This window comes from Macrobrachium rosenbergii, chromosome 10, assembly GCF_040412425.1.
Source record: "Macrobrachium rosenbergii isolate ZJJX-2024 chromosome 10, ASM4041242v1, whole genome shotgun sequence".
NCBI classification, from domain to species: Eukaryota; Metazoa; Arthropoda; class Malacostraca; order Decapoda; family Palaemonidae; genus Macrobrachium; species Macrobrachium rosenbergii.
In genome coordinates, this window is record NC_089750.1 from 13,387,553 (window position 1) to 13,402,622 (window position 15,070).

Sequence of the window (15,070 nt, forward strand, 5' to 3'; positions counted from 1 at the left end):
TTTCAGAACCCTGTCCACAACTCACATCGACCTTCATGAGTCAGTTATAAATGGTAATATGTCACTATAAGGTCCATAAGGTCAACAGAGAGTGTGTGTATTTGTGTGTGTTGGTGTTTGTGATGAGTTTTTAATGGACGGGGATTTGAATTTCACGTCAGCGGTTTGAGGTGTGTCCAGCTTAGCAGAGGAAACATTCCAGTAAATAACTGATAAATGTCAGTGGTGCTCTTGAACCAGTGGATTTGTTTTTTCTAGATTACTAAAGCTTTAAAGTGTCTTGGTTTCCTTGTAAGTTTTATATCTAGCGGGATATGAAATATATGCAAAGCACTTTCTGATGTATTACAGAGTCCTCTTTGATTTGCATTGTCATTAGGCTACATTTTTTACTCATCTGTGAAAATCAAATCTTAGAGTATATGCCATAAATCTAAATTTTATCATGCAAATACCCACCCAAATCGAAATCAGTGTATTTCAATTGTAACTGCAGGCCAGAATGATAGTTTTTATCCATTAAATACTATACACTTTTATATGTACATGTACGTATTAATATGCATACGTTTATACATAAATGAAATATGCACATATATCATAATTATTGGCATGTTTTGGCATTTTCCTGTCACATGGTTGCCTTGAATGATTGGCACGACCTGGGCGAAGGTAAAATGTCGCCTTTAAGTATAAGAACAGTCGCCGTGTTCTCTCATATATAATTTATTAGAATTCATTTTATACAGTCATAATGGCACATTTACCATCTCTCTAACATTCTTTTTTTTATTGCATACTTTAAATCAATGATTTTTTATCGGTTATTAACACATTCCCTTTTTAGTTTTCTGTAAAAGCAAACTATTGCGATGGCTATTTGTCTGTCCGCTCGCACTTTTTCTGTCCGCCCTCAGATCTTAAAAACTTCTGAGGCTAGAGGGCTGCAAATTTATGTATTGATCATCCACCCTCCAATCATCAAACATACCAAATTGCAGCCCTCTAACCTCAGTAGTTTTTATTTTATTTAAGGGTAAATTTAGCCATGGCCGTGTGTCTGGCTCCGCTATAGGTGCCAGCAACACATGCCACCAACGGGCCGTGGCTGAAAGTTTCATGGGCCACGGCTGATATGGCTGAGAGTTTCATACATCATTATACGCCGTACAGAAAACTCGATTGCGCCGAAGTTTTTCGGCGCATTTTTTACTTGTTTTTGTCCCATACTCTCGTGATAAGAGTGATGGCAACTTCTTCACTGAGAAATGCAACAAAGCTGCTAATAATGTATGAGAGGGAAAATTTTAATTTATGGTGAAGTTTCTCACTTTTCAAACTACCTATAATTCCTATTTTATTGTATCTTCGACAATTAATATTAATTGCTTGGACGTTGGTTGTACTCCTCGGTAATCAAAAAAAGGGAGAGAACCGAGTTAGTGGTCTGTTTGATATGTTACATTTATTATTATTGCTTTGATTTCCGTTGCCGCTTACTCGATCAGTGAAATTAAGCAACATTGAGTCTGTTATGTAATTGGAAGAGTGACATCATTCAATGCCAGACGCGTTCGGTGACCAAGTGCTACCGAACCTTACGAAAGGACATGGACGTCAGTCGGGGTATGCAAAGGGCCACGATGAGTCCCGGAAAGACCACAAAGTCAGTGGGAGTTTCAATTTGGTCAGCGGCATTCAGTTACATTTTAAAGGAATATTTTATCCAGAGCGTGGCTGATCCCGTGCCATTATTCTCCAAAGTTCATTAGCATTGTATGTCATAAATATTAACACAAAAAAATATAGTAGAGATTTTATTCATGCTGCACATATTTTTCCTCTTTTATTTTGCCGAATACCCGGTGGATCTGGTAACATATTGCCACTGATAAAAAATATGTGCACCAAAATTAATTTACATCAATTCATAGACCCAGTACCGGGCTAAAAAGGATGAGTACGAAATAAGAGGAGAAGAAGAGAAAAATCAATTCTTTAAGAGAATCAGTGAACGAAATTTACAGCATTCCAGTGTATTCATTTTCGTCGCTTCTGCTGTGGGTGGATGTGTATTTAGTTTCATTTTATTACGTTCTGTTCATTTCTTTGCTACCTAACCTTCTTGAACGGCTGTATTTCAACAAAGACCAGTAGTCTGATAGCGACTGGGGAGAATTTCTGTGGTAGTGCTGGGTACTACGTACAGTCATGGTAAGTAGAATCTGTCCGAGAGGAGAAGAATTTACTTGCATAGGTGTGGTGATTCTACTAGATAGAATTAAGAGAATGTTTGTCCCGGCAAGGGTTATGAAAGTCTACCCAGCTGAGGCTGGAAATTCTCTCCAGTTGAGGTTATGGAAGTCTTTCTAGTTAACGCCATGAAAGTTTATCCACGAGAGGATAGGGAAGACTAATCGGCTGAAGTAGAGAGGCGCTCTCCTTTGGATGTGTTATAGGGGTCTATCCGATAGAAGTCAGATGTTGGGACGAGTGTCCGTTAAAGTGAGGGAGAGAGCTCGGAGGTAGAGTTTTCAATCCCCTCGGGCCCAGTAACAATAGTCCACACAGTATGGACCCATGAAATTCAGCGGGCAGATCACCTGGATTATACGGATCCTATGTAGGTTTTGGGGTCATTTTTTAGTACTGTCCTGCACTAGATGGCTGGGGCACACATTCGTCACAATGAATAGGGTACGTCGCATTTTGACGAGATTTTTCTTTACCACTGCCTCTGTAGCTAGACTTTACTTAGACTGTTCTTTCTGTGTGTGTGTGTTTTTTTTTTTTTTTTATTTTAACTGAAGTCTATTTTTAGATTGAAGTTTTGGTTCTTGACATGAAGTTGGAGTTAATTGTATGATAAATTGCACTGTAGATATTCATTTTTAAGTTTGAGTAGTCTTCATAAAGTAACTACGCTCTCTCTCTCTCTCTCTCTCTCTCTCTCTCTCTCTCTCTCTCTCTCTCTCTCTCTCTCTCTAACGGAGGGCTTCTAGAAGCAGTGTTGCAGCAGGAGGAATAGGACTCTTGGAGGGGAAGAAGAGTGTTGTATAAATATTGCTGGATATTTGTGCTGTTGCATTTGCAGGTGCAAGAAAATGTCTAGTAATAATTATGCCAGTATCTTTGCCCAAGGCAGGACTTTCTTCTACTTCCTCTTCTTCTTCTTCTTCTTCTTCTTCTTCTTCTTCTTCTTCTTCTTCTTCTTCTTCCAAAGAGAGCGAGTGAGAGAATACCATTCCCATACTGTTTCAGGATCCGGAATTTGTAACTACTTCACCAACAGTGGCACACTTGGGCTTTAAGGTACCCTCTCCTCCTCCCTCTCTCCCTCATTTTCCTCTTCATTTTCTTTTCCTCTACACCCGCATTCTCCGTCCTTTGTCTTCCTCCTCCATGGCCTCTCCCTCCTCCCCTCACACTCCGCTTCTCCACCACTTCCTCCCTCTTCTATATGCAGGGCCTCTTCCAGCCCCCTCAAAATCTCTTTCCCTCCCACGTCCTCCCCACCCTCGGCCTCCCCTCGCCCCATAGCGCACCGCCCTTTTCCTCTATGCAATTTCCCCCTTCCAGCGTGGCACAACGCACGCGGTCCCTCTTACTGTATGGATTTTCAAGGGAAGTTTATTAACTTTAACTTTTTTTCCTTTTATCTTAAAGCCTTCTACCATTTTCACTGTCATTTTTGAAAGGCCTCCCTCTGATGGCTTTTTAAGTATTTTTCTGTCCTTCTGTTGTTTTTAGTTTTCGTTTACATATGCTTAGCATTGTTTATGAGTAGGGCATTAAGGTATCAAAACCAAGAATGGTTTAGATTTTTCGATGACTGAATTACCGTTTTTTCTGTAGGTGAAGAGACGGAGAGGGGCACAGGTGGCCAAATTAAGCTCAGTCACGGCGGAGTAAGGGCGTGAATGGTGTGAAGTAACGGCGTGAAGTACTGATTAATCTGGTATACCCTCGAGTTTGCAGCTTCCACACTGGATCCCTTGCTCTGTGCCTGGTTACTGGGCTTTTCTGTTGTTTTCGAGATGTGACAGTCTACTACCGTGATTTTCTAAAGATATTCCATAAATGATTCTCCGCAAAATGTCTTGTTGGAGTCTTGGGATCCTGATATGGTATTTATTTATTTTTTTTTTTTTTATGTACCATTGTGAAGTATTTTCCAGACTTTCCCGTAAGCCTCCTTCTCTTATTGTTAACCGAGAATTTTAATATCCTTTTACGGTGCTAGAAATATTCAAACAAAGATTTACTGTACAAACTCATAGTTATGGGGCTTGGAATTGGCTATTCAATTCATGCTCTTCTTAATTTTTTATGTATTTTTTACCTCACTCATATCACTGAATCGTTTTGCTTGCATGCGGCAATGTACCTTTTTTTTATTTAGCTGTTCATTATTGTTTGCAACAGCCAATAAACAAGTAACCGGACTTATTGCTGTTAGAATTTATATCTTTAAATGACGGAGCTCGTATACCAAGAGCTGCTTATCGCTAATATCTAAGACGCGGATGATTCATCTTCGAACCCATAATTATAGATTGAACCCGATATGATGGAAGTTTAGAATGATATATATATATATATATATATATATATATATATATATATATATATATATATATATATATGTATATATAATATATGTATCCATATATATGTACATATTCAATTAGGGTAATTATTTCTTTTATATATATACATATGTATATTTATATGCATATATATACTTATGTACATATTTAGTTACGGTAATTATTTCTTTTATTTCTCCTGTGGCCTTAGCTGAATATATTGCCACACGCTATTCTGTGACATTTAAGTATGTATATATATATATATATATATATATATATATATATATATATATATATGTATATATATTATATACATATATGTGTGTATGTGTGTATACAAATATACACATATATAAGAAAAAGCAACACAAAATACTTTAGACTTGTATGGGAAAGAACAGTATAGGTGTAAACTAGGATGGAGGATTATGGATCAAAGTTCATGTTATAAAACGACTGTATGAGAAATGTATGAGGTAGGTAAAGAGTATTCCCCCCAGAAAAACTTATAATAAATAAATCAGTACGTAAGCTGCCGGTAGTTCATTGACGTTGAAGACAGTTAGAATTTTTAATGATGATTGTCAAACGTGTGTAAAATGGTGGCGAAGAATTACTTTTTGGTGTGCTGTGTTTCGGTAGCTGGTTAGTAGCCTATTTCATGGAAGAGGTGATGAGGGAAGTCAGCAAAAACAAAAGGAGAAGAGGGAAGTGTCGAGTAGATAAGGAAGGGTCTGAATGAGTGTATAGTTGGTGGTTGCTCCCTGTAATGCAGTTGTTGGTGATAACAAGAGAAATTGCTGAGCATGTATAGTTTCAAACGTGCTTGTGAGGTGACGAAAGTTGAAATGAATGTTAACGAAACTAATGGAGGGCAGGACAATGAAGCATTTCATGTAAGTACGAATGTTGAAGGAATGGCGTATTTAGGTATCTGAGAATCAAATTTACGGATGATGGTTGAACTAAGGAATAGGTGAATCGCAGAATAAAGGAACTTGGGGTGTATGAAGTGACTGCTGAGCCAATCCTTTCTTTATACTAGCAAAGTACAATCGTTAAAAACAGGGATGAAAGAGAAATAGATTTGCGATGAAATATTTGCCTAGTGCCTTATATGTGGAAAAGGAGAGAAGTCGAAGAATGTTGAGATAAGTCAGTGATTTTGTAAATTAGTTAGTGAAGATGAAAAACTAGGTCAGGGTGCTTTGAGGTTGTTAGGTCGCACGGGAAAAAATGGAAGAGGATAGGTTTCCGGAAAGGTTGTATTCGAATTTGCTATGAAGGAAATAAGGGCTTAAAAAGTGCAAGATTGACTGTGTGACAGAGGTTGTAGAACAAAAGTGCAATAACTAGGAAGCACCAGTGCTAGTGAGTGCATGGATAGCGGGAAGAATCGATAGACAGCTGATTCTTTTGTACAACTATACAAAGTTGGTGATGCTTTGAATCAGGATATACAGGGCGAATGTGGCAGTGACTGGTGCCTCTTTTTTCCTGAAAATCCATCATTTTTCAGAAGAAACGTTCGAACACTCACCTCTCCAGCGAGAAGAGCCGGGTTCGATTCCCAACTAAGAAAGATCGATCGTCGAAGCGGTTCCTCCTAGAAGTCTGCAAATCGAATATATATATATATATATATATATATATATATATATATATATATATATATATATATATATATATATATATATATATATATATATATATATATATGTGTGTGTGTGTGTGTGTGTGTGTGTGTGTGTGTGTATAAATATATGTGTGTGTGTGTGTTTGCGTTGTACACCTTTTTTCTGTGAGAGAGAGTTGCTCCAAAAGTTTCATTGTTTAGGGTAACAGAAGGCACCATGGATTTCCCATCAGACAGCCTCAAGTCATCTCTCCCGGCCGAGATCGATCCCGGCACTGATGAGAAGAATCTTTTTAACCACTGGACCACGACCCATACTCCTATGACAGTGCGTGAGAGAGACAACACAAATGTTTTACATTTAAACTTGCACTGATTCTGAAGTGAAATCGTACTCATTTCAATTCAATTAATGTGAACTCATGATTTTTTTCCTAATGTTTTTGAGAACCCAGAGATGAAAGTTATTTTTCTTCGTTTTCAAGGCGTTTTTATTTGGATGGAATTCGGGAATGGAATGCATTTTTTCATTCTCTTCCTAATACAACGAAGCTCCAAAATGAAGAGTTGTCGCCAATTCCGTGGAGAAATATTAAGGAACTGAGAAATGAAATGTTCTCTCGTTTCAATTCTGGTGTAATGAGATGCAGGAAATAAGCGCCAAGTAAAATTAGAAGTATGTGACTTTCCTCATTTAATTTCAAGTCAAGGTAAGCGTTTAATAACCATTTTTGACGCGGAAGATCACGGAACTGAAAAACAAAAGGATGATCTCATTTTATTCCAACTCGGTGGTCGTCATCGCCGTTCAGTGGAGTTTGTGATGTAAATGTTTATAAAGCATTATCGCTTCGTTTACATTCAGAACATTCCCTGACAAAGCACTGAATCCAATTAGTGCTCGCATTCACGGTGAACTTATTTATTCGCTATGGAAGTGAATTGTTTTCATGAATATTTCACATTTTTGTTGCCTATGCGAGTGTGGCAGTATATTCTTAGCTTTCGTTTGATACTGAAAAACCTGCTTATTTACCTGTTTGGTTAACAGTCTGGGTAACTGACATCGATGTTTGTATTATTTGCACATTTTGTATTTTTCTGGAAACTTTAATTACATTATTTTCATGAAATCAAGGGTAACTACTTTATTGTAGCATTGCCACATTGTATACTTTGTTAAAATATACATACATATTTGCCTACATACATATATGGCCTTTTGAGTTTTGTCCGTGATACACACTGATTACAATATACTGTAGACAGTTATGTAGAATATATAAGATTTTCATATAGGCTATACAAGGAGAATCAGAAAGGCAGTCCGTTAGATGCAGATTGCAGGGTAGATAGAGAAAGACATTTGTTATTGAGTTTTTACCCCATATACACAGGTCAAAAGATAGACAGGCAGATCCTGACAATTCCTGTTATGAAAAGGATATTTGTACCTGACAGGAATATAGAAAACCACCCCTCTTCCATCGGGCAGGTGAAATGATTATAAACCCAAATCCAAAGTAAACCTTTATACTTGTATTGGACTTCAACAGGGCAGCGATAGGCTTTAGCTGTTTGTGCCATTATTGAAAAGGCCAAAATGTGACGAGCTGTATTAAGTAAGAATGTATTTCTGTATTTTACACACACACACACACATACATACACACACATATATTATATATATGTGTGTGTATGTGTATGTATATATATACATATATTTACATATACGTATCTTATATACTATATATATATATATATATATATATATATATATATATATATATATATATATATATATATATATATATATATATATAGATAATGTTTATATGCGTGTGTGTGGTGTCTTGAAAAAGGCGAAATGAAGGAAAAAATTTGAATAAGCCACCATATTTCGACCAATAGACATCGGTCCTCTGCTTGGTGGAAGATGAGAGGTGCTCCAGAGGTCATACTTATGTAGGGTAAAAATACATTTAGATCGAACTGGTTTGGATATATGGAGTTAATTAAGCTTAGTAAGATCATTTCTATGAAGGTATTCGGCCCGGATGTGCTTTCTCCCACCTGAGTTCTTGATTTCTTTCAGCCATTGAAAATGAGCATACTGAACAGGTGTAGTGTAATAGCTGCCACATTCATTCATGCCTTTCTTTGGTCGTTTGGCCCCATTTAGAATCATCAGGCTGTGTTTCCTTATTCCATATACTGCAAAACAGTTTAGTTAGAATATGAGGTGTCATATAATTGTCATCGAAAATAGACCGGTGTTTAACAGCTGTGTTCCACTCGAAAAATGTTCCGCTCAGCGTTGTCTTTGTTTTTATTCTTTTGATATTATTGGCGACACGTTCTTCCTTTTGACAAGTATTTTCTTATTTTTCTCTTCACCCATACGTATTCCATGAAAAATATGGTCTACCCTAACACCAATGCCGATCTCTGGATGCATGGCTTTCTTAGCATCATCTCATAAGCCCATATCCCAGACCTTTTTTTGAGCAAATCGATATGTAGTCCTCATCCATTGTCTGCGCCTTTTCGGATATGGTTCCTAAAACTGCAAAATATCTCCTTCGACATTCAGCTGCCAAAGCCTCTCGATGTTCATCTTCAAGAATCTTTCCTGTATTTAACCTAGACAATTTGTCATTGTTTTTCCTGTTTTGAGTGCTTTTAATTTCAGTTTTAGTGTGGCACTGATACCTGCTTTATAACCCATAACGTTCCTTTGCGTACTGTTTCTGTCTCGATTAATAACTGTGTGATCTATTTCGTTTTATGATGCCGTCCGGAGATGTCCAAGTGTATTTGTGGATATCCTTGTGTTGTCAAAGAGTTCCTCTAATTGCAAGATTATGTAACCACAAACTATTTTCATTTATCCAAATAGATAATTCCTTAAATTATAGCTCAAATTGATTTTTAATCACTTGTTCAACGCGATACATAAATCTTTTACACCGAAAGTAAAGGTTTGGAATATAAATTAAGGAAAAAAGGCATTGGTACTAGGAAAGCCTGTTCCCATCTCAGGCCATTGGGGAAATCAGGATTTTATTAAACTCCACCGACCAACGTAGAACTGACGTCCGTTTTGTTTATGTATTTATCTGTCTATTTGTCCCTGTATAGTGCTTCCTCTCTCTCTCTCTCTCTCTCTCTCTCTCTCTCTCTCTCTCTCTCTCTCTCTCTCTTCATACACTCAAACTTATATACATACACACACACACAACCACACACACACACACACATATATATATATATATATATATATATATATATATATATATATATATATATATATATATATATATATATATAAGCAGGAAATACATGTAACTCAAAATCACACCCTTCAAACCTCGACCCACCGATAGGCTACAGTTTGACACCTTTAAAAATCCTTGACAGCAATTTTCCTGACCCGTATAGCCATTGATATTCGGGTGGAAGTGAACAAAAGATTGACAGTTTTTATCCACCGATTAGCAAAGCAGTTGGTTAATTTTTTAGCAGTATTACTGTAAATTAGAAAATGTTAAAGGTCTATCAGTAAGCCACAACGCAAAATGTTAATTGTTACGTTTTGACACTGAAGAGTGTCATATATTATCTATTTATTTCTTATTATTATCTTTAACCAAGTGGCATTTCTACTTTCCCATATCTTTTTTGGCATACCAGCTTTGCATTGTACATATACAGTATAATTGTTCTAATCACGTCTCGTGATCTCTTTGAGTTTTAACTGCTGCCAGTATTATTTATGGTTATATAATCTATTCGCGACCTTTCGTCCTTTATAAACTTATCGGTTCTGGTATGCAAGTTAAAATATTAAGCAAAAGAACGGGAAATCAACACAAATCTAACCTAGAGATGGAAAGAAACAAACACTGAAGTTCAATGTTCAGTTGCTTATGAGGACATAGACGCAGATCCTGTCTTTCCCGATCGGAGCGGAGGTTATTTTAGAGCTTCACAGGTGGTGACAAGTTGTCTCCTTCTGGTTGTCAGATGTTTTCTAAACCGGAAAACCACTACCTCTTCAAAAACCGGAAGTGCAGCCAGCTGGAATGAGGCAGGTGGCTACGAAATAGTACTCTCCTGAACATATGGTCCGAGCAAAGCAAGGGCTCTCTCTCTCTCTCTCTCTCTCTCTCTCTCTCTCTCTCTCTCTCTCTCTCTCTCTCTCTTATTTCATTTTATTTCATTTCATTTATGCCCTTTAAAAATGGTCTATTTCATATACTTCGTCTTTCACTCATCTTGCGTATTGCACGTAATTAAAGGTTCCCTGTCTTCAATAGCGTCTAGATTTCCATTCTTTGCATACTTGTGAGAGCAAACACACACATTCTATATATATATATATATATATATATATATATATATATATATATATATATATATATATATATATATACATACTATATATGTATATATATAGAGGTGTGTTCTTTAACAAAAGACCTGATAGCAAAAACAAATCCGGAGAGAATTCAGCTTGTCGGGTTTGAGTATGGTGAGAGATCACGCCAACTATACGATGCAAAGAGACACGTCTGCAAGATAGATATCATTATTAATTGGCCATTTGTAACAAAATGAGGTTGATAGAACGTCATTTTTCGGTACGTTAATGAGAACTGAGCCCTTTTACTCTTCAGAATGATTTAGGGGCTGCTTAATAAGAGGTTTCAATTAGAGCCAAAAATGCCTCATTTTTCGTCAGCAGATTTCGTTTTTGCAGATGCTGCTGCCGTTGTTGCACATGATGCCATATTCTATGGCCTTGCTGTTAGGTTTATGAAAAAATACTGTTGTGCAGCATTAAGTAGACCAGAAATGTTATTTTTGCTTAGAGGGTGACGTAATTATATAGTGTTTATATTGTTTGCTATCTTGATCTACTATCTTCTGAAATCTGAGTTTGATAGTAGGAATAGCTTCTCGTATGTGTAAGACAGCAGGAGTCTTTGCCGCTGGTCGAACAGTCTGGTTTAAGATAACTCACTGTAAAACACTTTGTTAAGAATTTACAATGCCCGTACGCAGTTTTCCTTGCTTTATGTTAACGAAGGATGCCCCAGCTATGCCAATTAATAGCTTTATTGCTGTTGTTAGAGAAAGATCCTTTGGATACAATAGTACCACCATGTGAAAAATATGAGGATCTTAGATGTGGCTAATTTGGACTCCACGTAGAGGAAAATGTCACGTTTGGAAAGTTAAACCAAAAACTGGATAACTCTAATTCCAAAGAAAATATTGTAAGAAGAATCAAAGAGAGGGAAAAGAAAAGTTAGAGGACTTATGTTACGCTAATCAGGCTCTGTGACGTGACCTATAGCAGTGTCGAGTATATCTTTGAGAAGAAAGTGCCCGGGACAGAGGTCCCAAGAGACGGTTCTCGGAGAGGGCTGTGACGTTGGAAGATGGGGAGAGGATGATTCTAGATTTGTCCAGTATTTAGCCTTTCACTTTACATTCATTCCCATTTTCAGTCTTCTGTCTTGCTGACCAGCCTCTCTCCTTGATGCGTGCTTCAAAGTTAACAATGAAAGTATGTTAAGCTCAAGATTTAATTCATAACATCCTGTTAGTTTATTACGATAACTAATAGGCCTATCCAAGTGATTGACAGCGCAAGTGGAATCAGAGACCTGCACATTCATAATCGTGTATGAATGACTTTTGTAAGCAATTCGTGCTACATCAAAATATTAAAATGTGGCATGGAAAGTATTCTTAATATCAAAAACATTAAAGAATATTTGAATACATGAAAATTAGTGTCTAAAGTCATTACGAAAGGAAGAATATGATATAGAAGAGAATAAAGAAAATTGTTGTTTGAAATAGGGCAGTAATTAAAACCCATGATATAGAGGATTATTTTAATCTTTACAGAGAACACAGGAAATTAGGAAGTGTGAATAACGGAAATAATTAGCAAAAGTTATGAATCTCATGTAATTTCCGCTTTAATTTAATTTTATGTGCCCTCATAAGTGAAAATAATTAAAGCTTAATTATTCTGCACAACTTTACCTCCTATGTAGGGATGTATGTGGTTTTTGATTGTTGATTTCATGTGTGTGTGTGTATATATATATATATATATATATATATATATATATATATATATATATATATATATATATATATATATATATATATATATATATATATATATATATATATATATATATATATATATATATACAGTATATATATATATATATATATATATATATATATATATAAATATATAATATATAAATATACATATAAATATGTATGTTTATATATATATATGTGTATATTTATATATATGTATATATATATATATTTGTATATATGTACGCATATATGTATGTATTTGTGTAATAACTGTAGGGTTAACATCAGACGCCATCTCCATGTAAGATCAAAACGCATAATAGTAAAAAAATTGAAAGTAAATACACACACACATACACATATATATATATATATATATATATATATATATATATATATATATATATATATATATATATATATATATATATATATATATACGAGGGTAAGTGAAAAAAAGTTCCAGGAAAATTCAATATACTCTTTATTTAAGGAAATTCAAACATCATTTTTCTACATATCTACCATCTAACTCTATACACTTTTCAAGGCGCTGTTTCCACCTCTGCAACCCTTCTTTGTAGAAATTTGGGGCCTTTCTAATAAACCATGTTGAAACTGCATGTTTAGCAGCATTCAAAGATTCAAACCGGACTCCTCTTAAGTGTTCCTTGAGTTTTGGGAACAGGAAAAAATCTGAAGGAGCAAGATCAGGACTATAAAGAGGATGGAAGAGTTTCCACCTAAATTTCCGTAGGACTTCTCTTGCAACCCTTGATGAATGTACTGGAGCGTTATCATGATGGAACAAAATTCTGCGGTGCAACTTTCCTCGACGTTTTTAGCCAATGCAGTCTTCAGTTTTTGCAAAACACCTTTGTAGTAGTTCCCGGTGATTGTTTTTGTCCTTCAAGGAAATCAATCAAAATCACTCCTTTGGAGTCCCAAAACACTGTTGCCATAACCTTCTGGGCAGATCTCGCCACTTTGAACTTCACTGGTGCAGCTGAACCTCTTGGTAACCATTGCTTTGATTGAATTTTACTTTCTGGGTCATATTGATGGATCCAAGTTTCATCTCCAGTAACAATCCGGTCAAAAAACTCTGATTCATTTGATTCAATCTTCGTTAAAACTGCAAGAGAAAGTTCAGCTCTTTGATGCAGTTGGTCTTCGCGCAACGCTTTTGGGACCCAACGTGCTGAAAGTTTACTCAAACCAAGATTTTCATTTAAAATTGAAAATGCGGAACCATGGAGATCCCAGTTTCATTAGCTATCATATCGATAGTAATCCGACGATCTTCATCCACTAGATTCTGAACCAAAGCCACAATTCTTTCATTTTTGCAGTCGATGGTCTCCCTCTCTTGGGTTGTCTTTGAGGTCCTCCCGACCATCCTTAAATCACTTTATCCAGTCATAAACAACTGATTTAGATGGAGAAGAATCTCCATAAACTTGTTGCAAAGCTTCAATAATTTTTCCTGGTTTCCAATCAAGCTTGGTCAGAACTTGATGTTAGCTCTCATCTCAACATTTTTATTTTCCATGGGTTCAAGAAGTTACTTTTCTGAAGCAGATGTTAACACCACGGTAGCAAGAGAATGGCTGAGGTAACAAGTCTATATGGATCACTACATCACAGATAATTGTTTACCAAGTATTTGGGTTGTTTCATTCCTGTGTAAATACATCATTCAACAATTTTTCCTGGAACTTTTTGACTTACCCTCGTATATATATGTATATATATATATATATATATATATATATATATATATATATATATATATATATATATAATCATACTATGAAGTTCATATAAAAGAAAATTTGGGGTATGCGTTCTGATGTGCCTTTCCATCTCGCTTGGTAGCTTTGGGTAATACTCTTGAATGTAGTCTCGCTCCTCAAATGACATAGAGGAAACTTTATGGTGTATCTTTTCCTAGTCTTTGGTTTTCTACTTTGGAAATACGCTGTAATAACTAAGATTATTTTGTAACTATCGTTCTGCCCGTCTCAAAGAATTTCTCTTCACTTTCTTTAAAGATGGTTACATTAACAATATTGTGTTATTGATGGAATTTCATTTTTTACTAGATGAGTAAATAGATGGATAGACAAATAGATCACTCTGAGAAATCAATGAATCCCTCTTCTTTTGTTAGAGAGAGAGAGAGAGAGAGAGTGTTAAAGGAAATGTGCTGCTAGCTACTGATATGGCCTTGTTCCCCTGTTATATATCTTCTTTCAGTAAATCTGTTCTAAAAAAGAAAAACCAGACCATGGATTTTCTGTCTGTCACACAGGGACCAAATAAAAATCTACAATTTGTTATTCAGCCCAGGTGAATAAACAAATGATCCATCAAAATGAAGGTACAAAATTATTTTATCTTAAGTTTTTATATGTGTTTTGTTCACTTTTGAACTGTTTTTGTTCTAAGCTAAAATCCTTAGTTCATTTTCTGCCCCCATTTAAAAAAAAACTTGACGCCAGAAGTGGGAGGAAAAGAAAATTAGTTTTTTTTTTTTTTATTTTGTGAAAACTAACTGAATTTCCGCTGGCAAGACTTCCTGCTTAAAGTAAGAGGTTTACCTGTCCGAAACCAGGAAGTTCTTGTCTTCAAACTTTTAATGGCTGAGATTTCATGAGACAAAATCTAGCAATGAGTAAATTCTAAAAGATATATGTATTTATAT

At 35.7% G+C, this 15,070-nt stretch overlaps 1 protein-coding gene across 1 annotated transcript in view; it reads right to left on the reverse strand.

Annotated features, from left to right (window-relative positions):
• The window catches only part of LOC136843038 (uncharacterized), a 26,477-nt gene extending 23,232 nt beyond the window's left edge, over window positions 1–3,245 (reverse strand). The window contains exon 1 of the mRNA XM_067111028.1: window positions 2,990–3,245. Within this exon, the coding sequence (XP_066967129.1) occupies window positions 2,990–3,245 (256 nt within the window). The remainder of the gene's footprint in view (window positions 1–2,989) is intronic.
• Window positions 3,246–15,070: the final 11,825 nt, after the last annotated feature.